Source organism: Tenebrio molitor, chromosome 5 (genome assembly GCF_963966145.1).
Source record: "Tenebrio molitor chromosome 5, icTenMoli1.1, whole genome shotgun sequence".
Classification (NCBI taxonomy): Eukaryota; Metazoa; Arthropoda; class Insecta; order Coleoptera; family Tenebrionidae; genus Tenebrio; species Tenebrio molitor.
This window is the reverse complement of record NC_091050.1, coordinates 4,760,417-4,787,212: the sequence shown is the minus strand read 5'-3', so window position 1 is coordinate 4,787,212 and position 26,796 is coordinate 4,760,417. Positions and strand designations below refer to the sequence as shown.

At 35.5% G+C, this 26,796-nt stretch overlaps 6 protein-coding genes across 6 annotated transcripts; 3 read left to right on the top strand and 3 right to left on the bottom strand.

The window, feature by feature from the left end:
- Positions 1-3: 3 nt before the first annotated feature.
- On the bottom strand, positions 4-3,700 carry Stt3A (catalytic subunit 3A of the oligosaccharyltransferase complex). The gene is made up of 9 exons (XM_069049834.1): positions 3,477-3,700; positions 3,313-3,419; positions 3,090-3,257; positions 1,865-2,223; positions 1,623-1,814; positions 1,179-1,571; positions 520-1,129; positions 287-439; positions 4-239 (listed from the first exon to the last, which is right to left on the bottom strand). The coding sequence occupies exons 2-9, from the start codon at positions 3,407-3,409 to the stop codon at positions 91-93; spliced, it is 2,121 nt and encodes a 706-aa protein (XP_068905935.1). The 5' UTR covers positions 3,410-3,419; positions 3,477-3,700; the 3' UTR covers positions 4-90.
- Positions 3,701-3,933: 233 nt separating this feature from the next.
- LOC138132343 (uncharacterized) lies at positions 3,934-6,841 on the bottom strand. The gene is made up of 4 exons (XM_069049842.1): positions 6,635-6,841; positions 6,336-6,578; positions 6,116-6,280; positions 3,934-5,545 (listed from the first exon to the last, which is right to left on the bottom strand). Exons 1-4 carry the CDS (start codon positions 6,680-6,682, stop codon positions 4,433-4,435), a joined length of 1,569 nt encoding a protein of 522 aa, XP_068905943.1. The 5' UTR covers positions 6,683-6,841; the 3' UTR covers positions 3,934-4,432.
- A 68-nt stretch (positions 6,842-6,909) lies between these two features.
- Polr2C (RNA polymerase III subunit RpII33) lies at positions 6,910-8,596 on the top strand. The gene is made up of 5 exons (XM_069049851.1): positions 6,910-7,124; positions 7,187-7,358; positions 7,839-8,082; positions 8,141-8,284; positions 8,338-8,596. Exons 1-5 carry the CDS (start codon positions 7,039-7,041, stop codon positions 8,514-8,516), a joined length of 825 nt encoding a protein of 274 aa, XP_068905952.1. The 5' UTR covers positions 6,910-7,038; the 3' UTR covers positions 8,517-8,596.
- Positions 8,597-9,069: 473 nt separating this feature from the next.
- On the top strand, positions 9,070-10,476 carry LOC138132348 (uncharacterized). Its single transcript, XM_069049848.1, has 4 exons — positions 9,070-9,342; positions 9,725-9,946; positions 9,999-10,135; positions 10,191-10,476. Exons 1-4 carry the CDS (start codon positions 9,070-9,072, stop codon positions 10,435-10,437), a joined length of 879 nt encoding a protein of 292 aa, XP_068905949.1. The 3' UTR covers positions 10,438-10,476.
- c11.1 (maestro heat like repeat family protein c11.1) lies at positions 10,460-24,828 on the bottom strand. The gene is made up of 9 exons (XM_069049829.1): positions 24,680-24,828; positions 24,280-24,629; positions 24,031-24,220; positions 23,258-23,977; positions 14,983-15,580; positions 13,849-14,929; positions 12,102-13,399; positions 11,045-11,465; positions 10,460-10,974 (listed from the first exon to the last, which is right to left on the bottom strand). The coding sequence occupies exons 1-9, from the start codon at positions 24,720-24,722 to the stop codon at positions 10,723-10,725; spliced, it is 4,953 nt and encodes a 1,650-aa protein (XP_068905930.1). The 5' UTR covers positions 24,723-24,828; the 3' UTR covers positions 10,460-10,722.
- A 19-nt stretch (positions 24,829-24,847) lies between these two features.
- Positions 24,848-26,663, top strand: LOC138132344 (ubiquilin-1-like). Its single transcript, XM_069049843.1, has 2 exons — positions 24,848-26,517; positions 26,570-26,663. Exons 1-2 carry the CDS (start codon positions 24,991-24,993, stop codon positions 26,576-26,578), a joined length of 1,536 nt encoding a protein of 511 aa, XP_068905944.1. The 5' UTR covers positions 24,848-24,990; the 3' UTR covers positions 26,579-26,663.
- The last annotated feature ends 133 nt before the right edge of the window (positions 26,664-26,796 follow it).

The following is a 26,796-nucleotide window of genomic DNA, read 5'->3' as shown; positions in this document are numbered from 1 at the left end:
TGATTAGTGTTCTTTTTTCATTTTATTAATAAATGGAAAAAAATAGAAACAAAAGTTTAGACAATACGTAAGATACAAAAACCAAAGTTACTATATCCCCCTGTTGGGTAAATCTTTCACTTTATAAATGCGAACTAACCAATGCTCTGTCGTATAGGCCTCTTCTAAAACATCCAATTCAAAATCCTTATTACCAATTTCGGCGCCACGTACTCGATCATAACCCGGGGGTTTACCGCCTTAAAGCATATTTCAAAACATTGTTACATTTACAATTAATACCAACCCTCTGTGTAAACTTGTCCAAATCTATAATAACACATTTTGTACATAAGACAATTCAGCAAAGTTTGCGACCCTTCTTTATCAACACGAAATTCTCCGCTGGAAGAATAGTAATCCCATTCTTTAATATGTGCCCCTCTGTCAGTACTTCCGCCTAAAATACAAGTTTTAAGAATCAATAAAAATAAGCTGAAGGAACTAAATGTTCGCGGAACAAGAAAAATAAATTCATACCAATTCGAACCATCCACAAGAATTTGTTAATGTCATCTGAAGAATATCCAGTTAGACCACCAAAAATTACCAAAACGTAATCAACATCTAGTTCTTTCATGATTTCATACGCTTTTTCTTCCGAACTAGCCATAGCCTGCCCCACTCTGCTGATATGTGTGTTATTCCAAGTGTTGTTATCCACAAGAATGGTTCGATTAGCCATTGCTGTTATCTGATATCCGTAATCCCACCAAGACATTATTCTGGCATCTTCAGGTGTATTCATCTTCAACCAGTAATAAGCTTCACGGAAATCATCAAAAATTATTCTACCGCCGTCGTGTGATCTAGCACTTAATACTATGCTAGGAGAACTGTAAGCTTCTGAAGTAACCCATGTGCAATGGAAAGTGTACGATATTAATAATAAACAAATAACACCAACAAACGCCGAGGAAATTTCATTTTTCAGTACATAATTTGATTCAAGTTTTTTACTCTTTTTATGTTCAGATGGTTTTCCAGTATCTGTGTTTTTCATAAACTTAGTAAGCAAATGGGATACAGCAATTCCACTCAATATACACATTACAGGTGCCAGAACCAACATTAAACGTACCATCACTCCCTATAAATTATAAAAAAATGTATTGTATTTACTATTTTTATTGACTCACAGCAAAATATATACTGGTCACTCCATAGAGAATCATGAAAATGTTTGCATCAGTTAACTGACTGAAACAGAAATAAAGTCCTGCAGGAAAGAGAAAGACCAAAATTTGCAAGTCAAAGTAAAAAGAACTCCATGATGTGGGTTGATGTTCAGAAACACTAGCTATAATAGGAATATGATTTTTGGCATATGATGGGTCTAAGAGTGAATAAAAACGTCCGGTCCACGGTGATATTTTACCAGACAATGTTAATATACCAAAAACGACAACAAAAAGAACACCCACTGTGTAGATCAAAAAAGAAAATAAGACATCGAAATCGTTCTTTGATAGTTTGCTTCTTATGTAATCAACAAATGCGTGGATTTGACATAAACCAAAAACGCCCAAAGCCTAGAAATGGTTGAAAATAATCTTCATTAGTTTGAGACACTTTTTACGTACCAACATATGTTCAGAACTCTGAACAGGTTGAAATCCGACAAATGAAATTTGCATGGATAAAATTGTTCCTACACAGTATAGTGTACTATATGCGATGTAGATTCGGTGGGAAAATCTTCCAGTTACCATTAAAGTTAATACATGTAGAGGTATTAAATTGATTAGAAATACATAACCACCCCAAGATGAAACCTAAAATATTTCGTGAGCGAAAATGTAATCATGAAAATTTCTATATTAACCATGTAAAAATATGCTAATGCTGCAAACGTTCCCCACAGAATCGTACCAGTTTTAACAGCTTTAATCCACGTGTAATATGTCAACAACATACAAAATATGGCTATTCCTTCATTATCATAACTCCCCGCCACTGATCTACTAATATAACCAGGTACAATTGAGACCATAGCTGCTGCGACTAGACCGGCACCAGCATTTTTTACTTCTTTAGTAAGCAAGTATGTCACAATTGTTGTGAACGACGAAAACAGCGGTGCCAAAAATACACAAACATTTCGAATATCTATTGTAATGTTGAACAACCAACACAAATGATAAAATGCTGCTGATGTTACCATAAGCCCCGGGTAGATGGTGCCTAAAGATAAGCAAATACTCTAGGTATAATACACTGGAGAAAAAATATAAAATCCGTCAAAACGGTCGAAATTAGCATATCACCTTAAAAAGTGCTTCGACCGCCTGGCTCGTGTCAACACCAGACGGACTAATTTTTATATGCATTCTAGACATAAATTATGTTCTATGAGGTAAAGTGCACGTGAAGTATCCTATTGTTGCTGATCTTATTATTATTTTTTTTAATAATAAGCTTGGTGAATAAGTTGGTGAAAACAAAATTACACTAAGTGTATAATGGCAATTTTGATATTACTAGGATGCCGGTTGATTTTTTGGGTAGAATGCAGTGTTGGTGGTTATTTGGCTTTGGCAAAGACTATATGTATATAAATATAATTGTACAGTCACGGCCACGGAATTTCGTCAGTCGTTGTCATTAGGTGTAAAACAGGTTTTATATATTTCTAACCCTACATCGGAATTTTTGACAAGATGTCAAAAACGTTACAGGTGGTATTTTTATTTTTATTGTGCGTGACAGAATTTCTGTCACAAAAATTTTGAGTGTCAAGTCATAATGACAATAAAGCTTAGGCTACACAAGTTTTTTCGAATTGACAGTAAAATAAATGACGAAATTCCGTAGCCGTAACTGTACATACTATTGTAAGGCAATTATTACAAAACAGTCAAAACACATCTCTGTGTAAAACGTGCCACAATGACGTCATGACTCGTATGTCGACGTCGGTTCTCTTTGACTCGTTTTTAATTTTTATAACATTTTTTTTTCTCTCGTAGCATGCGAATTTCGACCGTTTCGACGGATTTTATTCTTATCCAATGTATTATAACACATTACAGTAATGATATTAAACACACCTCCAATAATTCTCCCCAAAGGATACCATGCTCTGTCATCAAACCAATTATGAAAAGAGTAAAATCCTTCTTCTGCCAAGAACTTAGTAGTGCGATAATTGAAATAAGGATCGAATTCATGGATTACACTTTCAAAACGTAAAACAGAAAAAAGTCGGGTGGCAAACGCTAAAAAACGGTTCAATAAAATTCAGTTTTTATAAAATTTGGCACTAATACTTACACAGGATCGCTGCCAATGTTAAAATGGATAGTGTTAATAAAGTTTCATGTTTCTCGGCATTATTTGAAACGGTTCCCTTTTTCCCCAATCCTATCATGATTAGTTTTCTGAAATGTAATAATTTATCTTAAAAGTCTTGATTTTTATCAGTTTACTCCTCTTACTGATTTTTGAGGTTAAAGTAAAATATTGAACAGTTTCTAAATTATTTTCGCTCGTATTTCGATTGCAAATAAAGTTGCAACGAGAAAATGTTCTACGCACTATTATCGACGGTATGTTTATTTTGGTTTTATTTTATTTTACACATTTCCCAAAACGTAGCACACATCCACACGATACACGTCACACACCGCTCCACGCGACGTATCTGCTTCTGCCGGCCGGCAAAATTAATTTTTTTTGATAATCTCGTAATGGTACATGTACTTTAACAAGTTTCAATTCCGTTTTATCATCGTTAATGGAAAATATTTGATATCACTTTAAAATGTTAGATAAACTTGCGAATTTGTAAACCGTAAAACTAAATTTTTTTATAATTAATCTTGCTTTAAATTTGTTGAAATTTTGGTAATATTGAACTTTTAAAAATGTAAAAAAAAATTAAAAACTTCCAACTGGTACGTATTTGTATATATTTTGTTATTTAATAAGTGTATAAAAAAAATATTTAATTATTCTATATACGTTTTTAAGGATTGTTTGTTAAAAATCGGTGGTAAAACTCAAAATTGAGTAACAACTTTATTTTTTCCAAGACTGCATAATTCCACAAACAAACTCCTTGCAAGGTACCTAAAAACATCACTTTCGCAGATAAAATATTACAAAAATACACGTGTTATTACATAACAAAATTTTACTTGGAAGATATACAGTATGTTGATCTACTAAAAAAATAAAACTGGTTGACACAGCGCACCTTAGTCCAGTTAGTTATTTAAAGTTCTAATGATACAGGGTAAGCAAATTTCGTTATAATTATAATTTCACATTGATTTACACAATTGATGACATCAGAAAGTGCAAAAAATATTTTTCGCAGAGGCCAATTGTTTAGTTTCATTACGAAAGTATATTATTTAACGAGAATTGTTCTTTTATTCTTTTTTTAGTATCAGCTGGTTGAAAATTGAAAAAGTTCTAAACTTGGCAAATCTAAATTTAATGAAGCGTTTCCAAGTTCAATGTCAGGTTCAATAATTTTTTTAAACCTTTCATTTACAAACTGATCTACATTCATTACTTCATCAGAACTAGTACTATTATCTAACAAATTTGAACCATTATCTACAGTAGTTAACATTAATTCTTCTACTGGGTTTCTTGGATTTGGTAAAGAATGTAATAACAGAGTTTCTGTTAAAAGATCTGAAGGTAATAGTTGATTATCTACATCATTTTTTTTTGAAAAATTATCTACATTTGCATCTTGCATCTTAGATAGTGCATTATTATCATTTTGCTCAGATTTAACAGCAAACATGTTCTCACTATGTTTAACATCTGTTAAATTACCATGGTCAGATTGAACATCAGTACAAATTCTATTTCCTTCTGGATTATTGTTAAGCATAAATTTTCTTTCTTCATGTTGAATGTCTTGTTTTAATTTCTTATTTTCACTATGTTCTAATTGGGCATCATCTTCAGTCTTATATTTTATAGCTGCATTATCATTATTTTGCTTATTATTAAGATTTGGTTTAAAGAAATCACTATTTGTAATTAATTTAAGTACAGTTACATCTTTGTACAGTTCATTTTCATCAAATTTATATTTACCAGGAGGTAATCCAATTGCATTGCCTAAAACTTTGTCAATATGCACACAGTTTTTATTATCTGTAACTGTTTTAAATAGTGCACTTTTAAGTAATTGCACATTGTGCAACAAATTGCTTAATTCTTCACAAAACTTTATGCCACGTTGTCCAGGTTTACATTTTTGAGTAATGTCAAATAAGTAATTCCACACATCAAAATTAAACTCCTGACATCCTTCAGGAAGAGGTCCATGATCTGGATATTTTTTTAAATGTTGTATCATTTTATTCTTCCCTAAATATGCTTTAAAACATTTTGGACATTTATATTGTGCAGATATTACACGTTTTTTTGTATGTAATTCTGTAAATTTAATTTTTGAATTTTCTTTTTCTTCAAATCTTTTAAAATCTGATAGTTGGACCTCTTGTTCATCTGTTGTTATTTCAATTTTCTTAAAATCCTGTAAAAATGTACTGTTAACATTATGAATTTATAAGACAATATTAATTAGGAATGCACAATCTTTTTGGAACCGAGTTGGCTAGGATTTTTTCTTTTCATGTTGGAGTAACTGACTCAGTGATGCAACGGATGCAATTTTTTTGTTGTCAGTGTCTGTTCGACATTTTCTTGCTACCGCATTACCAGATTTATTATTTTAATATTCGTAAGAAACTAAATGATTTATTAAGTGTGTAAAGATAATTTAAATTTCCGTCAAAGGAACAGTCATAATTGCCAAAATAATTTTATTACGATAAAAAAATTTCTATTAAACTATTTAATTTAATTTAAAAAGGACAGACCAGATTTAAGAGATCTGGCAACAATGTACCTATTCAGAAAATATAACCTTAAACTGAAAACAACCTAAATGCCTAATCTAACACAAAAAGTGTCAATATCCTTTAGGGAATTTAGTTATCACCGAGGTACTACCAACAAAATCATTAGATGGTCAGGTCATAGCCAACTTGGTCGTCGGTCCCAAAAAGATCGTGAATGCCTATAATACAGATGGATATATTACCTTTTCAATGTATTTTGGTAATTTGACTAGACGACCAGATCTTGTTCTGGCACTTTTTGGAGGTTTTGTTATAGGTTCTGGCTTTAACAATAAACCATTCTCATCTGTTGATACTTCTTGTTTTTTCTTTTTTGGACGTCCACGCTTAATTGTATTATAAGCACGCTAATAATATTTCTTTTATACATAAAAAGTTACACAAATATCAACATTGTCTTACTGTCAGACTTAACTCTTGGGGATAAACAATTTGCACAATACATGGCTGCTCTTGCCTTACAACTCCAAAATTTTGAGTACCAGATTTAGTTGTTTCTTGTACAATTTCAACCGGACTATTTGAAGATTTAACTAAAATTTGAGGATTGTTTATTCCATTAAATGCAGTTAACTCTTGTGCATCAGGATCTATTTGTATTCCAATTCTGCTAACTTCCTCTGTTAAATGTATAGTTTCAATTGGCTACAAAAACAAGCAATAAATACAACTAACATAGAAAAAGATATAATTATACTTACTTCATTAATTTGAATGATATAAGGAGTTGCAGACATATTTTTTGTCATTATAACCTAATATATATATCTTACTGAGTTATTACAGAATAAATTTCAACTGATTTCAATAAATTGATCTCAAATAATGTACATTTATATTGTTTTGCAACAACGAAATACAATAAATTTTGTCAATAAAAGTAATTTAATCAAAATATTATAATTTACTTTGACAAGCAAGCAGGAGAAGGATCGACAACAAAAAACACCAAAAACACTATATATTACTAAAAATCATGAATTTAACCTCTAAAATTGACAGGACTGTGTTCGTTTTCTATGGTGGTGGTTGTTCTGTGTTTGTTGGTAATTCCTTTCCAATATACAAAAATTAAGTTTAATTAGACTATCAATACCTCAGAACAATGCCGTATGCGAATCAACCATCAGTTCACATAACAGATTTAACTGATGATAATGTGAAATTTTATATTGAAGATACAGATTTAAGGTAAAGTGCCGACTGTCGTTATAATTTTTTATATTGGGTTATAACATAATTTTTGTGTTCAGTGTTGCAAATAGTATCCGTCGGGTATTAATTGCCGAAACACCAACTTTAGCTATTGACTGGGTAAAGTTAGAGGCAAATTCCACAGTCCTCAGTGATGAGTTTTTGGCTCACAGGATAGGGCTTATACCCCTAATATCAGATGACGTTGTTCAACGCTTACAATACCCTAGAGTGAGCAGTCTAATAATATGCTTTTTTTCTATTTTGCGTTCGTAACAGAGCTGTTCCGATACCAAAAACAGCATCGTAACAGCTGAAAGCGGTGCTATAATAGCGATAGTGCAATTTACGATCATTATGTTGGTACTGCCAGACTGCTCTGCCAGAATCATCTCAAGTCATATGCAAGTCTAGAGGATACTGGCAGCGTCAGCCAATACGCGTGAATATCCCAAGGTCGACAAGTGTTTGAAATGTTTTTACCAACCATCTTAAAATTCTTACTTTTGATTTAAAAACGGCTCAAAAGGTGCAAAATGGAAAAAAATACTATAAAAAAACCCGTTTCATAAGACGTATATTCCATTCGTCCTTTATAAAACTCGCGCTCCGCGATTCGTTTTATAAAGTTGGACTCGTGAAATAAAACACGTCCTTATGAAACTTGGGTTTTATATACTATTTTAACAGTTTCAACTATTAATATTTTAGGATTGTATTTGCTCAGATTTTTGTCATGAGTGTAGTGTTGAATTCACTTTGGATGTTAAGTGTACAGATGATCACACACGCCACGTTACTACAGCTGACTTAAAATCCAGTGATCCTCGTGTTGTACCTGCTACCTCAAAACACAGAGATGATGAATCTTCTGAGTATGGAGATACTGATGAAATTTTAATTATTAAATTACGTAAAGGACAAGAACTTAAAGTTAGAGCATATGCCAAAAAAGGTTTTTTATTTTTTAGATAGTTAAATTTGTTATGCCTATATATTACATTAATCTTAAGGTTTTGGAAAGGAACATGCAAAGTGGAATCCAACAGCAGGGGTTGCTTTTGAATATGACCCTGATAATGCAATGAGACATACATTATTCCCTAAACCAGATGAATGGCCAAAAAGTGAATACAGTGAACTTGATGATGATCAATGTATTTATTTATGTTGCAGACCGTTTATTTTTATTAAAAAGATTGTTCTTTAGATGAAGCTGATTTTAACTGGGAGTTAAAACCAAATAAATTTTATTTTAATGTTGAAGCAGCTGGAGCTTTGAAGCCAGAAAATATAGTCATTATGGGGGTTGCCATGCTCAAGGACAAGCTATCTAATTTACAAACTCAGCTTAATCATGAAGTTCAAAATGATGCCCTCGCAATTTAACGGCAATGTAAAAAATAACACTTTGTATTCTTAGTTTTACCACGATTTAATAATGATTTCAAATAAAGATTTATCAACAATTATGTTTTTCATTCATGTATAATGTTTTCTTTATAGGATTTTTTTTTGTTCATGAGAGAATTTCAGAGAAGGCCATCCTAACATATAATATAATTATGTAAACCCCTATTCAAAATTACCGCACCACCCGATATTTTTTCCTATAATTCTTATTGTAAATGGAATTATAAGAGAAAAATAAAGAATCTTTTTTTTTCAATCAATGCTTGTCTTATTGTCTAGTTATTTCCCTTCACGCCAGCATAATGCCAATATTGAATAATCATTAAAAAAAAAGATACAGGCAGTAGGTAATTGCAGTGGTGTGATAATTTTGAACGGCTTTATTTATTCAGCACCACAATTTACTCGCACTGCTGTTTTTTAAAATGCAGTGTGAAAAGTATCTATTTTAGTTGTTATGGTTTTTGTGTGACGTGAAATTTGAAAATATTTTTGGTACTGTCATTTTAAGTTTTCAGCTCCAACTATAATGAGTAAGTTCGATAATCGAATAAAATTAAATATTTTCAAATGTGAAAGTACTTATCAAAATGATTATAAAAAATTTCCGCTTGAAAAACCAGCGACCATGAACTGCAAAAAAGAATTATTTGAAACGAAAGAAAAATCGCGACGTAAATGGGTTTTTCAGGACAACGAAACCTTTGCGAACTGGCGTCCAAATGTTCACATACCTTTTAATTTACTTTGGCGTCCCAAAGAAATTACTAATACCAATCCATATGAACCGTTTCATACACCAGTAAGTTTCAATGAGTTGTAAAGTCCTCGTCTAGAAATAGTCAATTTTGACTTAAATTGCAAATCATTTTACAATAGGATAGCCAACCGTCTTATAACTACCATAATACCCTCTAACTTTATTGCCCCTTTGTTGTGCAGTGCCGACTCAAGGAAGAGCAAACATCAGGTAAAATAACAGCCCCTATTTATTTATGGAATTATTTATGGTAGTTATAAAACGATTTTCTCTCCTATTGTAAAATGATTTACAATTTAAGTCAAAATTGACTATTTCTAGACGAGGACTTTAACAAAAATTGAACAAATTTAAATGACATTATCTACTATATTACTACTTAATAAATTGATGCTCTAGTGACTTTTATAACATTATAATTAAGGTTTTGCCGGAAAGTGCAGACAGAGAAGAAGTAATTAAAACTAGGCCAAGAATTTATATGTCTCCGGCCGTCAGTATTGATGACGTCGATGATCCAGAAATGCGAAAATTGTTGTGTGCTAATATGTATACTTCGGAACTAACAAAAGCCATACAAGAATCAGCGGTTCAAGCTGCTGAAAGACATATTCCCAATACCACTGTTGAAATGAGTGGAGATCCAGTAATAACGCACAATGAAATTATTGTAAAAGCGTTTTGAATTAATTTTGCAGGTACAACTTAAAACTGATTTGTTGCCTCCTCTACCTGAAGGATTCCGAAACAACGGAAAAAGTTGGGAGAATGCCCAAATCAAAGTAACCGTCGACCCAACGAAAACATTTTGGATACATAAAGATCCACCAGTGAAGTAGATATAAAACGGTTTTTTTTTTTTTTTACTTTTTTCGGCATTTATTTTTGAGGTGTGGTGCTTGTTTTGATCCAGTACAAGGATTAGTTTCTGCAGAAACAAAGCAAAAAATTCGTGAACTGATCAGCCAAGATAAACTTCGCCTTGCACACGATGCACCGATTCCGGGTTACGCGGGATATAAGCCACGGTTTTCATATGGAGTATCACTTGAAAAAGTCGAAATGCCTGTCGTGCATCCGTTCTTATCTGTTTCGCAGGCTATTACAAAACGATATGCAGAAGATAAATCCAAATGACGGTATTAATTTTTCAATAAAATTTTGTTTCTAATAGGATTATATATTTTATTTTATAATTTCACATACATTTTTAAGATTTTTCTTATAACAGAATAAATATCTTAAAATATCACAAAAAAACATTTGTTTTTGCAGAGTCGAAATTTTTGTTTACCAAAGTCGATTCTGTTAAACTCTGAAACTCTTAAAGAATCATTGAAACCCTAAAATTGCGATAATGGAATGCCTTCAAGCTTTAGAATATATAATTTAGACTTGGTTAAATAGGTAAGTAATTTATATTTAGTCAATAAATAAATAGGCAATTGCTTGTACAGCTCTCATTCTTACATCTTCATGTTCATCGTTAATTAATCGTATTAGTTTATCACAAACCGTATCTAATGATATTCGCTGCCTATTTTCAGCACTCAGTTGTGAAAAAAGTAGACCAACCATAAGTGCTGCATTGCTTCTTATTTCGACCCATGGACTCTTTAAGTACGATAAACTTGTCATGATAAATAGATTGAACAAATCTTGCATTTCTTCCGCCTGAAAGAAATTCATATTTATTACATTAATGTCATATTACCGTCATACTTGTCAAACTATTGAAACTTACCATAATTTTAATCAAGTCCTTAACAAAATCGACGTAATGCAAATTGGCCTCATCAATCAAATGCTCTTGAATCATTGAGTTCACTTTTGGACTCTCCAAATAAATCGCTACTTTGCGCAAGGTATATTTGCACGCTTTTATTACGTGTACGTCGGGATCACACAAGTGCAAAATAAGTGTGACCAAGTTGCCTTGTACTTGTTCTCTGAATGCTTCTATATTTACATCTGGACCAAGAGAAAGAGCCAAATCGCCCAAAAGGCGAAACGAAGCCCTCCGTAGTAAAACATCTTCATGATCTAACAACGGTTTTATTCGTACAGCTGCAGTCACTTGGCAAGTACTGAATTTACGACCTTCCAACGTTGTAAGTAATTTAGAAAAACTTAGCATTCCTTCGAGTATAACATCACTTTCGTTTCTACAATAATTACAAAATATTTTTTTATTTCAGGTTTTAGCACTCACATGAAGGTCACATTTATTTTTAGTATTATTACGCTGATACAAGCAAATCCAAGACTTCTTATCCACCAACAAGTATTAAACAAGCATGTGGTCGCGAATAGAGAAGTACTGGTGAAATACACTATTTTTAATAGTGGAACTCAAAAAGCGTCCAATGTGGAACTCAAAACATTTTTTGATAGTGAACAGATAGAATTTTTAGCAGGAAATGCGACGGTTAGGTTCAGTATAATCGAAAAATTTTCAAATCTAACGTATGTGGTGATTATCAAACCTAAATTTAGTAGCTCCTTAATATTTAACACCAACATCAGTTACTTCCATAAAACTAATAAAACAACCGGTTTTACTGCAGGTTTTCCAGAAGTTAACGTTTCCAAATTTCATGAATATTGCAGGAAACACGCCTGTAATGCTTTTGAACTGCTCGTAGTTCTGCTAACTCTAAGTTTCTGGATAGTTATTCCTTTTTTATTATTTTTTATTAGCCGAAATATAAAAATTCTCTTTTAATGACACAATGAATTATTTAGTATTTTCATATTGTGAAGATGATATGTTAAAAGGAATTATTTTGGACAATACTCACCCGATACTGTTGTAGTCTAAACTGTTCATTAATACACTCAATATAGGCTGGCAATGGCGAGAGATCAAATCAGAATTTAAATATTCAGCTGCAAATCCAAGTCCTTGCAAAGCAATCTTCCTCACTAAACAACTCTGATCCATTTGCACGTCTAAAGTCATTTCTAGAAGATTTTCAGCCAGCACGACTTGGTTATTTGCCTTCTGCTTTAGCAAGAATGCAAAAAATACCACCACTGCCACCCTCTGTGGTTCCAACTCGGCTCTGATATATGGACCCAGACAGGCAACTAACCAGGAAAGTGATTCCGGATTTTCGAGACAAACATTTTCAACGAGATCCGACATGGTTGCCAAGAACGCCGTCAAATCGTCATTCGCTTCCACACTTATCAAGTTCAACAAACACGCAGCAGTTTGTGTGTACTCGCAACAAATCAAAAACGATTTTATTGTTTCTAAAGCGATTTTTGCTGGTTTCAGTTTAAACGCTTCTCTGTTTAAAACGAATCCGTATTTTTCTTTTTTATCGCTAGTAAATTTTATTGCCGGAGCTGACGTCCCAATGTACGATGCTAAAGTGACCAATAAAATGGCGAACAATTCAGGAAAATTTTGTTTGCAGATTTCCTTCAATTGTGTATTTTTTAGAAGCTCGTGTAAAGCACAAACTGCTTGAAGGGGTTGTATGTTTGCTATTTTGATTTCACCATTACCTTGCTCTTCGTATAACGGAGTTTGCTTTAAAACTTTCTTCAGCGTATCAAACAAATCCAGAACAAGTGTCGAGTCGGTTGAAAGAACAGCCCAACAATCGCAAATTGATCCATCAAAAGGTAACGGTTGATTGAGCAGAATCTGACATACAGCTTTAGAATGATGAGTTGCAAAATTTAAAATACTCCTCAACGTAGAGGACTTCGTTCGCGGACATTGAATTTTTCCAAGTTGAATTATTAACTTTTCTAAAATAAGATTAACATGACCCTGCAATTCGCTGCCCTTACTCTTCAAAGTCATATTCAAAACTACACTGCTCCCGCTGGAACTGGAGGCTTCGCAGTCTAACAACGCCTCAATGAGGCCGTCTACAAAGTGAATAAGTTGAAAATGAGGCAAATTCAAACATATTATATGGGCTAAATCTGATGTTAAATTGTACAGCAATTTTGGTTCTTCAGAATCTATTTGCTGCTGAATATGTTGCATTGAGTTGCTGAGCTGTTTATCATGATCTCTCATGTGACCCTCGTATCTTGATGCAATACAAAGTACAAGGCAAAGTGATTCAGTCGCTACCTGAAAAGTATATTAATGTATTGTTTCCTGACAGTAAAATATCGGGTGTTATGGAAGTCCACGTAATAAATGTAACCATCGATAGGACTTTTTTTTTGGTTTATAATTTTTTCCGCAAATTCTTCAAAACAGAGTTAAAATTAAATATAATTTGAATCCTAAAATTCGCACCCGCTCATGTATTTACACGAAAAAACTATGAAGTTTTTATCGCACAAAAACATTTTCACTTACTCTTTCATTTCAATTGATGTAATCATCAGTTGAGAGTACGTGAAAATAGGATAATCCCATGAGCGAAGTGTCAAATCAGGGGTTAGAAAAATGTAAAAAGAATATTCGATCAAAAAAAAAATTCAATATATAAAAAATATTTATTTTAAAGCGTTCTTTTGGTGATTAAATTTATTACGTGGACTTCCATAACACCTGATATATTGTCGTCTCACTTTTCTTATATTTTTATTTGGGTCGGTACTTCTAGGTACTATTTTGGATAATAGAAATCCAGTCTGTCCAAATGTTGTAGGGCAATCATATGCAAACTTCATGTTGTCCAAATAAGTTTGTAGAACCATTCGTAGAGTTTCAGCTGCAGGAAGTCTCTGTTCTGCCTTTCTTCGCCCTAGCCATGATTCAAGCAAAGTAACAATTTCATCCAAAGTAGCGGGTGAAAGCGTCTGGATCAATAATTCTTGAACCAGTTGGTTTAATTTCGTGAAACTTGACGTTACGAACGGTACTAATTTTAGATCTCCGTAATAATTCTCGTTGTTATCTGGAGTTATTTTACAATAAATTGCGGAAGCATTGTACACATTGTCAAAACATTGTTTTAACAATTTTAAACGTTGTTCTGATTCAAGAGGTAAAGGTAATCGCACTAATGAAGTTATTACAGGTAATATCACAGGGAATAATTCGATATATTCAGGGCCACTGTGTAAATGTATTTGTGAAGAGACCAACTGCAAAACTTTATCTCTGTCAAACATTCGAATGTGAAGCGTGTTCCTGTTGGGATGCATTGCATCGGCAACACTTCCAATTGCACGTAAGCAGACCTTCCGTATAGCAAAATCTTTGGAGTTGGTCAATTCGTTAACCACGAAATCGAGAATTTCCGACTCAATTATTTTTAGAAGCTTGTCAGTTGAAGCTTCATTGCAAATCTCAGCGTAACTGGATATGATAACATATCTCACTCTTTCAATTCCCAATTCGTGTTTTTGATCTTTAATGAAAGAAAAGTGTAAAAATTTTGCAGATTTTTTTAGCAATACGTCTTTTCGTATTAGTGATAACTTGTCCAAAACGTATTCCAAGTGAACTCTTGAACAAATTCCAACAGCCTCAGCACACGCGTGGAGTTCAGTATAATCAGTTAACTTTACGTTTACCAGAATATCGTCTAAAGTGTGTAATATAATTTCTTTTTCTTGGGAATGGCACAATATCATCGCAAGACATTTCAAGAGAAAATGCTTTTCAATTTGTTTTACTGAAGGGTCAACGCTGCTGTTCATGTACCTATCAAGAAAAAAATATGTGAATACTATATAAAAAATACTTCTGGCAATTACCTATTATTGTTATACATCTCTAGTTGTTTTCTTGCAGTTAAAATCAGTGATTCGTTAAACTTCTGATCTTTTACAGCTTCTAGCAGAATACTAAGAAAATCAAATATCAAATCTTGCCATTCTAGTTGATGAAAATTATCGTAATTCTGTTCTAAATATTTTACCAACTGTGGAATTTTTGAATCCCAAACAGCTTTGTATCTGTCAACGTTACACGGCCTTATATTTTTGAGAAAATTCAATAAAAATGTTCCTCTAAAACCAGGTAAAGGCATGGCTAACAGCGTTAAACTTCGCACAAACGCAGCGTCACAAATTTCGGATGTATTTTTTCTTGAAGCTAAATGTGTCAAACAACGTAACAAAACAACAATCGCTTCATCGTATGCTGGTCCAAGAAAACACTGCATCAGTAAATGCCAGAGAGTTGGTTCTAATTCAGGAACTGAAGTACTTAGCATACATAGGGTGTTATCTGCAGATTTTTGTATATCAAACAATTCTCCACTATCAATTTCATTATTTTTTGTTAAAACTGGTTTGCAACATAATCTTAACAAAAATTCCATGTATTTATCAGGACCGTCAGGATTTATTTCTAGAAAAAATATGTCTTTAATATTAATTTGATATTATTAAAAAAAAGTCAAAGTAAGCCATGAAGAAAAATATAAAATTCAACAGTTTTCCTTATAACGTGGTAATCGTCGTTACACAAATAGTTAGCTGCTTCGGCGGAAAAATTTTCCTTCCGTAACAGGCAGCAACAAGATTAAATTTAAGGAAAAACATGGGAACTTTGATCCATGGTCAACTTTGGCTATTTTTTTTATCTCGTGCTATTTTTAAGATACTGAAACTGACATGATCTATGGTTTCATATTTTGAACGACGTTTTCTTTAAAAATATACTTTGTGTACAGACGTTAAAATAAATAAATTCAACATAAAAATTTCAGTATAATAAACACACAGCATGACCATAAAGTTTGGAACAAAATTCATAATAGCGTTGTGATGTTTTTACGAAAATCGCTCGGACAGGTTGATTTTATTTCGAAAAATGGCATCTGTAACGTGCAATTTGTTTAAATGACGTCAATGGTTTTTGCATAATGACGTCATCACCAATTTTTTTAAATGACAATCCCCACTTTTTTTATTTATTTAAAATCGAGGCTTCATTTTAATATACCACCACATACTCTTCGTTCGCGCTGCCCGCGCTTGTTCCAACTTTTCAATAAATAGTCGATGTTTTGTCACCGATGAGGATTTTCACCGGCGAATGTACTTTATTTGAGTCGGGAAATTGAAACTCGCTTTGCGCTGGTATTTGTTTATTTTCTGAACTACCGTCTGATCTGACTGAGTGCTGGGCTCGTAGTTGCTCTCTCAACCTACCCTCTGGACCCAGGTAAAGTACGCGCAGGTACCTTTCCCTGCTCCGGGTAGGGTGAGAGAACGCTTTCACTTTTTTCCTAATTCATAATGGTAAAACATAATTGTTTAATCGGAAGACTAAACATGGTCCGGCACCTTGAAAGGTCCTCTTTCAACAAATATACATCCTACTCTAACTTAACTAAACTATAACTAAAAACAAAACAAAAAATGCAATCGTAATTAATTGTTCAAAATCACAGTTAAACTAACCTACACTTAACTAAACTAAAACTGACAGCGTCTGTGGACCACTAGCACTGCGAAGCACCTTTTCGCGGCACTGTGTGTTGTTCGTGGCACATCACTCATTTGCTGGAAGCACACACACTTTTGTGATGGGGCGTTTGAGGACCCCCGCTGCTGTTTTGATAGTGACAACGCGAACGTGGCCATCCGTTCCAGGGTGAGTCATGATGATGCGTCCCATTCGCCAGGTCACTGGAGGAGTGTTGTCTTCACGAATGATCACAAGATCGTTGATGGTCACATCTGGGGTGCTCCTTTTCCATTTTCTGCGATGTTGTAAATGGCCTAGATACTCCTTGGACCACCGCTTCCAGAAATGTTGCTGCGCCTGTGAGACTCGTTGCCACCGGGACAATCTGTTGGTGGCGGTGAAGGTGGTGTCCTGTTCCGGGATCGCGTTCAAGGGAGCTCCGGTGAGGAAATGGCCGGGAGTCAAAGGGTTCAGGTCATTTGGGTCAGATGACAATGGTGTTAAAGGACGCGAGTTGAGACAGGCCTCGATTTGGGTTAATAGTGTCTGCATTTCTTCAAATGAAAACAACGCATTGCCAGCTACACGTTTTAAATGATGTTTAGCTGACTTGACCGCAGATTCCCAGAGACCCCCCATGTGAGGTGCGGACGGTGGGATAAAACAAAATGTGATATTGTCATTTATCAAGGGATTGACTACATGTGTCTGAAACTTGGTTGATTTTAACATCTGCTGTAATTCCGCCTCTGCGCCAACGAATGTTTTTGCATTATCCGAATGTATGTACCTGGGTTTGCCCCGTCTTGACACAAATCGTTTTAGTGCACTCAAAAAACTCTCAGTAGAACAGTCTGAAATTAGTTCGAGATGAATGGCTTTGCTTGACATGCATATGAATACCCCGATGTACGCTTTACTAATTTTTGGTTTTCCTCGTCCGCGATTTAGATTGATTTTGATTGGTCCACAATAATCTAATCCGGTATGTTCGAAAACGCGACTTGGTTCTATCCGATACGATGGTAAATCCCCCATGATTTGTTTTGAGGACGTGGGTTTGACACGGAAACATGGTACGCATTTTCGAATGACTTGTCGTACCGCGCTGCGACCGTTTAAAATCCAAAATTGTTGTCGGATAGCCGCGAGCGTGGCTTGTGCTCCCGAATGCAGGTTTTGATTGTGATAATGCCGTATTATCAATTGTGTGACGTGATGGTCTTTGGGTATCACGTATGGGTGTTTTTGGGTTTCACGAATTAATGAATTTTTGTTCAATCTACCCCCTACACATATAATACCATCCTTGTCGATGTATGCGTTGAGTGTGAGCAGTTTGCTGTTGCTTTTTAGCGATTTGTTTGATTTTAACGCATTTATTTCATCTGGAAACGCCGATTCCTGTACGAGTCGTGTTATGATTTTTCGCGCATCGTTCAATTCTACACACGAGAGACAGCCGTGGTGTATGTCGTCTTGCTTTTTGGTTAATTTTGCAACCGTATTGTGTTTGAAACGAAGTATCCACGCTAGAATTCGGCATAACTTGTTAAATTCGGAGAATTTGGAAAGTAAATCCCATTTAGCAGGTAGCGCGACCGCTAAACAACGCGTTTTTCGTTCGGGAATGGCGTCGCCTGAGGGTATAGTCTTCGGTACCTTTGGCCAAAACCGCTCGTCACATTTTAAAAACGTGGGCCCGTGCCAATACATGTCGTTTTTAACAAGTTGACCAGCCGAGGAACCGCGGGATATAATATCAGCTGGATTGCTCGCGGACGGAACATATCCCCAGTTACAGTTGTCAGTCAGTTCCTGAATTTCTGCGACGCGATTTGACACAAAGGTCTTGAGTGAACTCGATTTCGCGGCGATCCATGCTAATGAGATTGTCGAATCTGTCCAAAAGAATGTGTTGCTTACGTCAATTTTCAATGCTTTTATGATAACCTTGTATAATTGACTGACGAGAAGTGCCGCGCATAATTCCAATCGGGGTAACTGAGTCACCTTCAGTGGTGCAACCCTACTTTTTGCGCACAAAATATTTACCGATATTTTGCCGTCAGGTTGAATTGTCCGAATGTAAATAACTCCACCGTAGGCCTTTTCGGAAGCGTCCGCGAAGCCGTGCACTTCCGTCGTAACCGATGGATGGTTGAAAATGTATCGCGGAATCTCGAATTGATTTATGAGGTGCAACTCTTGTCGCCACTCATTCCAGGTAGAGTGCAATACCGTCGGAACGCTTTCATCCCAGCCCAATTTTAGCGACCACAATTCCTGCATCAGCATTTTTGCTTTCACTGTTACTGGACTTAACAGACCTAAAGGATCGAAAATTTGCGACGAAATTGAAAGTATTGACCTCTTCGTGACTTTCTTTGTTGCTGGAAGATGACTTGAATAACGAAAGCAATCATGATTGGTGTCCCATAAGAGGCCTAATGTTTTTGATTCCGTAGTTTTGCGTTCTAATGGAACCAATGAGTCTCCTGCAGTGTTATCAAGTAGAATTTCTGGCGAATTTGATGCCCATTTTGATAGTCCAAAACATCCGCGTTTTAGTATTGTGACTAAATCGTTGCGTAATTGGATCGTTTCTTGTAACGTGTTCGCTCCTGTTAACACGTCGTCGACGTAAAAATCCTCGTGTATTGTTTCCGATATTTTACTATGTTTTTGACATTCCGCGTCCGCTAACATTTTAATACATTTAATTGCAGCATACGGAGACGATGTTAACCCGTACGTAACCGTATTTAATTCGTAAACACCGAGTGGTTTCGCGGGATGATCACGCCAGAGAATTTGTTGGTACCGTCTGTCATCAGGGTGAATGAGAATCTGACGATACATTTTGCATATGTCTGCCGAAAATGCGTATTTAAATGTTCGGAATTTGATCAAGATCGGAAAGATGTCGTTTAGTATTTTGGGCCCTGCATCTAGCGTTTCATTCAAACTGACTCCTGTCGAGGTTCTCGCGGATCCGTCGAAAACTACGCGAATCTTGTCGGCGTTGCCGTCGCTTTTGAAAACCGCATGATGAGGGAGGAAACATCTGGATGAATCGTCAATAACGTTTTGAATGGTACCCGTCAATGTCATATGGCCTAAGTGGATGTACTCGTTCATGAATTGCCCGTAATAAAGTTTTACTTCAGGTATCTTTGAAAAGTTCCGCTCTAATGCCATAAACCGTTTCTCTGCGATTTTTAGAGAGGTACCTAGCTTTGACAATTTGTCATTGAAAGTGAGTCTTACTTGGAACCTGCCGTCCTTTGTTCGAGTCACGTTTTCTTCAAAATTGTTTTCATGGAATTTCTCAATTTTAGTGCGGGGTTTATTGCTGTCATTGTACCCTTCTAACAACCAAAATTTCTCTACTTGCTTTTCAAGTGCCGCCGACGCGTTTGCATTCATATTACACAGGATGTTTTTATGACGGTCGCTGTCGGAAATTGTACTTGGACCTCCAATAGTCCACCCGAATACCGTTTTCTGAAAGATCGGACCGGTACTTTCTGCTTTGATTTGACCGACGCATAGTGTTTTCCAGAATATTTCGGCGCCTATCAAGAGGTCGATGGGTCTCGAAACATTGAATTCCTCATCTGCTAAGCGAATATTCTTGGGAATGCCAACATCTTTCTTTGAAAATGAATTTGACGGAATGTTTTGTGTGATTGTTTTGGAGACAAGACAATGCAATTTTTCTTTGTAAGACGTGGCCAATGAATGTATTTCCACGTCAACCGAGTTTTTGATTGTTGAAATTGACTTTTCAAAACCCGTAACGGATAAGTTGATTGATTGCATCGCGAGACCTAGCCGTTTACAGGTAGATTGTAAAATGAAATTTGACTGCGAACCGGCGTCTAGAAGAGCACGACACGGCTGCAGATTACCAAAACGATCTCGGACATTCACGATGACCGTTGACAACAGAACTTCGGATTGGGTTTTGCTTTGGTTGCAATTAATAACGGACGGTTGTGGCTCCGTGGTTACGCGTGTCGGAACGTACGGATGCAGCAACGTGTTATGTTTCTGGTGGCATAACTTGCAACTCGCTGATTTGCAGTCCTTGGCCTCATGTGATGGGCGCAAGCAATTTTTGCAGAGTTTCATCCGTTTCACCTGTGACTCGCGATCCGCGATATGTAATCTTAGAAAGCCCGGGCAATTGTAGAGTGAATGCGACTTTTCGCAGAAATAACAAGAAAAATTGACCTTGTCTTGCACGGCAAAACTTTTTGTAGAATTCTTGTTTCCTGCCTTCTGATCATTATCCCTAGTCGTTGGGACCGTTTTCGAAAGATTCTTGTTAATTTCGAGGGCTTCTAATAAATTACACCGTTGCGTCAAGTGAGTTATTAACTGCGCTTTCGATGGAGGTTCTGTTGTTTTGAGGGATTCTTCCCATTTGTGGCGTGATAGGGAATCTAACCGCGATGTGATTATGTGTATCAACAGCGGATCCCATGAAGTGGTGTTGATGTCTAACGAATTTAGAGCATCAAGATTCGTGTTTACCGTGTTTACCAAAAGTCTCAGAGAACGCGCTGAATCTTTTGAAACTTGCGGAAGATTGAAGAGATTGTTGACGTGATGCTGAACGATCAGCCGTTTGTTCTCGAATTGACTCCTTAGTGACGATAAGGCGGTCTCGTAGTTTTCTGCCGAAATCGGTAGTGCTTGGATAACTTCGAGAGCCTCTCCACGTAAACAGTTGCGTAATTGATGGAGTTTTTCCAAATTTCGGTTCTGGTAACGCGGGTCATCATGCACTAAAGCGCGAAACGTGTTAAAAAATGGTAACCATTCCGTATAATGCCCCGAGAACGGTTTTATATCGATCGGTGCCAATTGAAGTAGGCTACTAATTGGACCTCGATTGGTCACATCACCCGTCGTATGTGATCTGCTTGTTGCCGCGATAGAACTGTTTGACTTGTTAACCGCGTCTTCGAGAGCCGCATAAAGATCGTAATACGAATCTTCGAAGTTTTGCCTGTTGTTCTCGTGCTCTAACTCATTGACTTGATCGTCGACTGCCTCTATCTCTGTTTGCACGTTGTCAAACTGTACTTTAATATTGGCGAAATCGCGAAGCCGAACTTGTATAGCGGAACTACTAGCATCGCCATTCCTCTCAAACCAATTTCTTACCCGACCTAATGAACTTACGATTCGTTCTCGCTTCGACAGTAACATGATTAACTGCGACTTTGTTGAATTGTCCTGACCCTCAACATCGTCAAGATGAGGGTTCTCGTGGGTTTGCGAACGCGTGAGTACCATGATGATTGAAGATTTTTAAAATTGACTCAAAAAACGTGTAACTGACGAGCTACCTAACAATAGAATTGACCTAACATGAAATGCAGACTCGTAGCCCAAATTGAGGATTGCCTCAAACGCGTATGGGAAAGTGAAAAATGAGGAAAATTGGAGCTCACTTGCCTTAATGTGTTGCGATGTTCTCGACTTCTGGTTCCTGAAGACGCTGAATTCCCTGGTGGTTGAATGCGTGGAGTCGCTGCTGTGTGCTTTTGCCCGTGAGTTCTGGACACGACCACTTTTCTTGATTGATTCACTTGTTGGATTGACGATACACTACCGAATCCTCACTTGTTGGATTGACGATACGCTACCGAATCCGGTTCGAAGGACCAATGTTTTGTCACCGATGAGGATTTTCACCGGCGAATGTACTTTATTTGAGTCGGGAAATTGAAACTCGCTTTGCGCTGGTATTTGTTTATTTTCTGAACTACCGTCTGATCTGACTGAGTGCTGGGCTCGTAGTTGCTCTCTCAACCTACCCTCTGGACCCAGGTAAAGTACGCGCAGGTACCTTTCCCTGCTCCGGGTAGGGTGAGAGAACGCTTTCACTTTTTTCCTAATTCATAATGGTAAAACATAATTGTTTAATCGGAAGACTAAACAGTCGATGCCGGCCGAGATTCGGTCACTGTCACTTTCGTTCACGGTCTAAACGTGTGCGTTTCATTCTCTCCCTCTACAAAAAAGACTGCGGCTCCGTAAAAGCGAGCTGGACAAAAAGACACCGGCCCCGAAGATGGATTCGACCGCTCCAGGGGGCCGGTGACATTATTGAGCGCACTGTACAACGTGTCGGTGAGTGCCGATTGGTTGGCGGGGGAGCAATTTGAACATTTGTATTAAATTTTATTGTTAACCTTTGATGTTTGTTTATTTTTGTTTGAGGTCAATCATAATTTTTACATTAAAAAGTAAATTCAATTTTTGAAGTAAAATTTGTCATTTTCTCAAAACATTTGTTACGTAAAGGTACCAATTTTTTTTTTTTATTAGTCGTTTAACTACTATTATACCTGCACGACTAATAAAAAAATTGGAAGGTCTATCAGAAAGAAGAAAAAAGTGGGGATTGTCATTTAAATTGGTGATGATGTCATTACGCAAAAACCAATGGGCAATGACGTCATTTAAACAGATTCTATTCAAAATAAAATGTTGATGACAGGTTGCTGCCTGAGCGATTTTCTTAAAGACATCACATAACGCTATTATGACTTTTGTTCCAAACTTTATCACTGTATATTAAATATACAATACCTTTGTTAAGAAGAACTCCTTTGCAAGCAAATGCAACAATAATTTTCATCATGACCTTCTTCACCCTGATATTTGGATCATTAAGCATTTCACTTAAATGTTTGATAATATCTTTAAACCTTCTTTGTATAGCATGTTCAGTAGAATAAGAAGTAAGGTGAGTGATAACTAAAATGGCTTTGATTCTTTCTTTTTCATTGTTATTTCTCAACTGCACAATTAGCTGATCAATTGTATTATCAGTAAAGTGAAGAGCAAAACATTCATAACACCTCAATACTTCAGAGTGGTTTCTTAAAAGCTCAGGTTGTGCATAATCAGGAGAAATACAAACTAAATCAGATAAAGCTTGCAATATGTTTGAAAGTAATGGTTCTAGTAGGGTTCCATTAACACTTGCAGCTTTTTGAATAATAGATCCCAAACACTTTGTAATATTAAAAGCATCTACTTGTTTCTTGTATAAATTTAATAAAGTGTGAATGATTCTGTGAGTTTGTTGAGTAACTTTTTCTACACTTAAGACAAGAAAAATTGCAGACAATGCATTAAGGACACTTGCAGTCACTTTAGGTTCACGAGATTGTAACCATGATGCAAATAAAATATCAAAAGACATACCAATCTCAATTTGAAAATTTTCTACTGTTATAGTGTTATCAGGCACTTGATCAATATTTGAAGTATATTCCATCAAAGCCTCACAAAAGCTGCCTAAAGCTAAAAATTAATTAAATGTTAAATATTTTAATTTTCAATTTGTTTTTAATTACCATAAGAAAAAGCTTGTTTCAAAGGTTCAAATTTCACACCACCAAGAAGGGGTAACATAATGGCAAGAATATTTTTAAGGTAAGGTATAACACCACATGCATTTGCATTTGCTAAAGCCCCTAAAGTGTGTGGGACCATGTAATGTGGGATAACACCAACTTCCAGTTTTCCAAGTAAACTTTCCATCACCTAAATTAATATTATTTTAACAATATAGTTAAATTACTTCCTAATTACATAAACAAAACCTGTATATGGTGCTTTCTTCCTAATGCTACCAACACATTGGAAGCAGGTATTTGAATAACTGGTTCATAATTGAGATTTTCAACCATGGTGTGTAAACAAAAGTCTATAATTAAAAGGATAGTGTCACCATCTATTTCAACAATATGATCTATGCAAATTCTTTCCATAATAGTTAAAATTGATGAAATATGTTCATTATTAGGTTTAGGACTTCGTTCACAAAAATAACAACAAGAAGTTAATACTTGATTTGGGTGATTTTCCGCTAATTTTCTTACTGATCCATTTGCAGTTTCAAAAACTATTTGACTTTTATCTCCAACAGACTCCAAGAGCATTCCAATTGCAACTAGAAAAATCATTATTAAGCAATGAAAAGATAGTTTGCAATCAACAAACTTTGCAACTGGGACTCTGGGGTATTTTTTACGTGACCATTCATTATGCTATTGTGGTATACAATATATTTTATTGAAATTGTTTATCAGTCATGACATGACACCACAAAAAAACAAATAATAACACATATCACCTAACCTAACAGCAAGTTGTCAAATATGTGGGGATAAACGTAAATCCACCATTATTTCCCCTAAGTTTTTAAATTGTATAGCGACATGTGTCAAAATAAGTTTACTCAAATAAGTTGTCTGAAAATTTTCTAATTGTTGTGAATAAAGCGAAAATTGAAAAATAAGACGTTTATAATTATGGCCGACGAAAATATTGATACTCCTGAAACCGCTAATAAGAGCAATGAAGAGAAACCACCAGATGGAGAACAAAGTATAAAGAAAATTAATGTTACAGTGAAGTCTCAAAAACAAAAAGAAGTTTTTGAAGTTGAAGAGTCGTTAGACGTTAAATCATTTAAGGAATTAATTGCAAAAAAATTTAATGCTGAATCTAATCGATTGAATTTAATTTTTGCTGGAAAAATTTTGAAAGATAATGATACACTTTTACAGCATAACATTAGAGATGGATTAACTGTTCATTTAGTGGTAAAAGCTACTACCACACCTGATTCTACCTCAACACGTCCTCCAGCTGATGGAGCAGAATCACAATTTATGTTTAACAGTTTGGGAGGGTTAGTAGGTTTGAGTTCAATGGGTATGAATTCTTCTAATCTGGTTGAAATTCAACAACGTCTCCAAAGAGAGTTGCAGAACAATCCTGCATTGCTTCAGCTATATTTAGATAACCCACTTACACAAAGCTTGATGAATGATCCTGAACATATGAGAACTTTAATAACTAGCAATCCACAAATGCAGGAATTATTAGAACGCAATCCAGAAATTAGTCACATGCTTAATAATCCTGAACTTTTGAGACAGACAATGGAATTAGCTAGAAACCCTTCAGTATATCAAGAGTTATTAAGAAGTAATGATAGAGCAATGGCTAACTTAGAAAGTATTCCAGGAGGTTACAATGCACTGCAAAGAATGTACAGAGATATACAAGAACCAATGCTAACCAGTTTAACAGAACAGTTCACCCAAAATCCTTTTGCAGGATTAGCTGAAAATAGTACAGCTCCAAACCAACCTCAAGATACCCGTTCAGTACCAAATCCTTGGACAGGTCAAGCCAATTCTGGCTCCCAAAACAGATCAATGGCTAGTGTCATGCAGCAAATGCTAGAAAATTCTGATCTGATGCAAAATATGTTGTCAGCACCTTACATGCAATCAATGTTAAGTGCATTAACTGCAGACCCAAACATGGCCAATGCTCTGCTCTCTGAAAATCCATTGCTAGCAGGAAATCCAGTTTTACAAGAACAGATCCGTAACATGATGCCTCAATTTTTGCAGCAGTTGCAAAATCCAGATATGCAAAATGTTTTATCAAATCCTCAAGCTCTTAACGCCATTATGCAAATTCAGCAAGGTATGGAAACATTAAGACAAACTGCTCCCAACTTATTGAATCCAACTGGTACAAGTACTACTGCTGCTGAGACAGTGACTAGCACCACTACAAATAATACTACAACAAGAACTGCTCCTACTACCACACCACCAACAGACACGTTTTCAGAGTTCATGGCTCGAATGGTTGCTGGAATGAACAGTCAAAGTGAAAATTTACCCCCTGAAGAACGTTATCAAGCACAATTGGAGCAACTGACTTCCATGGGTTTTACAAACAGGGAGGCGAATCTTCAGGCATTGGTAGCCACTTTTGGCGACGTTTCAGCGGCAATTGAGAGACTTTTACTTTCAGTCAGTTAAATTATCTTATGGCTATTAAGAGATTAAACAAGTTTTATTTTAGGACACATGATGGAATGTTTAGAATTGTGAAAAAACTAAATTTTCTTGAGATTGTGTTTTGTATGGTATCTATTTAAAGATTCAATTAATTAATATCGAAGTTTTTAATACTACATATTTAGGGTGATTTTTTTTAATTGGTGACCTTCATGTTGATGTAACGTGGAAATTAAATTTATTTAAAAAAAAAAGTCATCCAGCCTGATTTTCCCTCTTAAGAAGCTATTT

Coding starts and splice junctions, on each gene's coding strand:
- Stt3A (XM_069049834.1), bottom strand. CDS start 3,409: ATGATAGGATTGGGGAAAAAGGGAACCGTTTCAAATAATGCCGAGAAA. Junction 1,815..1,864: donor CATTAGCATATTTTTACATG/GTTAATATAGAA, acceptor GAAATATTTTAG/GTTTCATCTTGGGGTGGTTA. Junction 240..286: donor TGGACAAGTTTACACAGAGG/GTTGGTATTAAT, acceptor ATATGCTTTAAG/GCGGTAAACCCCCGGGTTAT.
- LOC138132343 (XM_069049842.1), bottom strand. CDS start 6,682: ATGACAAAAAATATGTCTGCAACTCCTTATATCATTCAAATTAATGAA. Junction 6,579..6,634: donor ATATCATTCAAATTAATGAA/GTAAGTATAATT, acceptor TTGTTTTTGTAG/CCAATTGAAACTATACATTT. Junction 6,281..6,335: donor CCCAAGAGTTAAGTCTGACA/GTAAGACAATGT, acceptor AAATATTATTAG/CGTGCTTATAATACAATTAA.
- Polr2C (XM_069049851.1), top strand. CDS start 7,039: ATGCCGTATGCGAATCAACCATCAGTTCACATAACAGATTTAACTGAT. Junction 7,125..7,186: donor ATTGAAGATACAGATTTAAG/GTAAAGTGCCGA, acceptor TTTTGTGTTCAG/TGTTGCAAATAGTATCCGTC. Junction 7,359..7,838: donor AACGCTTACAATACCCTAGA/GTGAGCAGTCTA, acceptor TTAATATTTTAG/GATTGTATTTGCTCAGATTT.
- LOC138132348 (XM_069049848.1), top strand. CDS start 9,070: ATGAGTAAGTTCGATAATCGAATAAAATTAAATATTTTCAAATGTGAA. Junction 9,343..9,724: donor ATGAACCGTTTCATACACCA/GTAAGTTTCAAT, acceptor ATTATAATTAAG/GTTTTGCCGGAAAGTGCAGA. Junction 9,947..9,998: donor TTGAAATGAGTGGAGATCCA/GTAATAACGCAC, acceptor TTAATTTTGCAG/GTACAACTTAAAACTGATTT.
- c11.1 (XM_069049829.1), bottom strand. CDS start 24,722: ATGAATGGTCACGTAAAAAATACCCCAGAGTCCCAGTTGCAAA. Junction 14,930..14,982: donor GAGATGTATAACAATAATAG/GTAATTGCCAGA, acceptor TTTTCTTGATAG/GTACATGAACAGCAGCGTTG. Junction 11,466..12,101: donor TTAGACTACAACAGTATCGG/GTGAGTATTGTC, acceptor TAATTATTGTAG/AAACGAAAGTGATGTTATAC.
- LOC138132344 (XM_069049843.1), top strand. CDS start 24,991: ATGGCCGACGAAAATATTGATACTCCTGAAACCGCTAATAAGAGCAAT.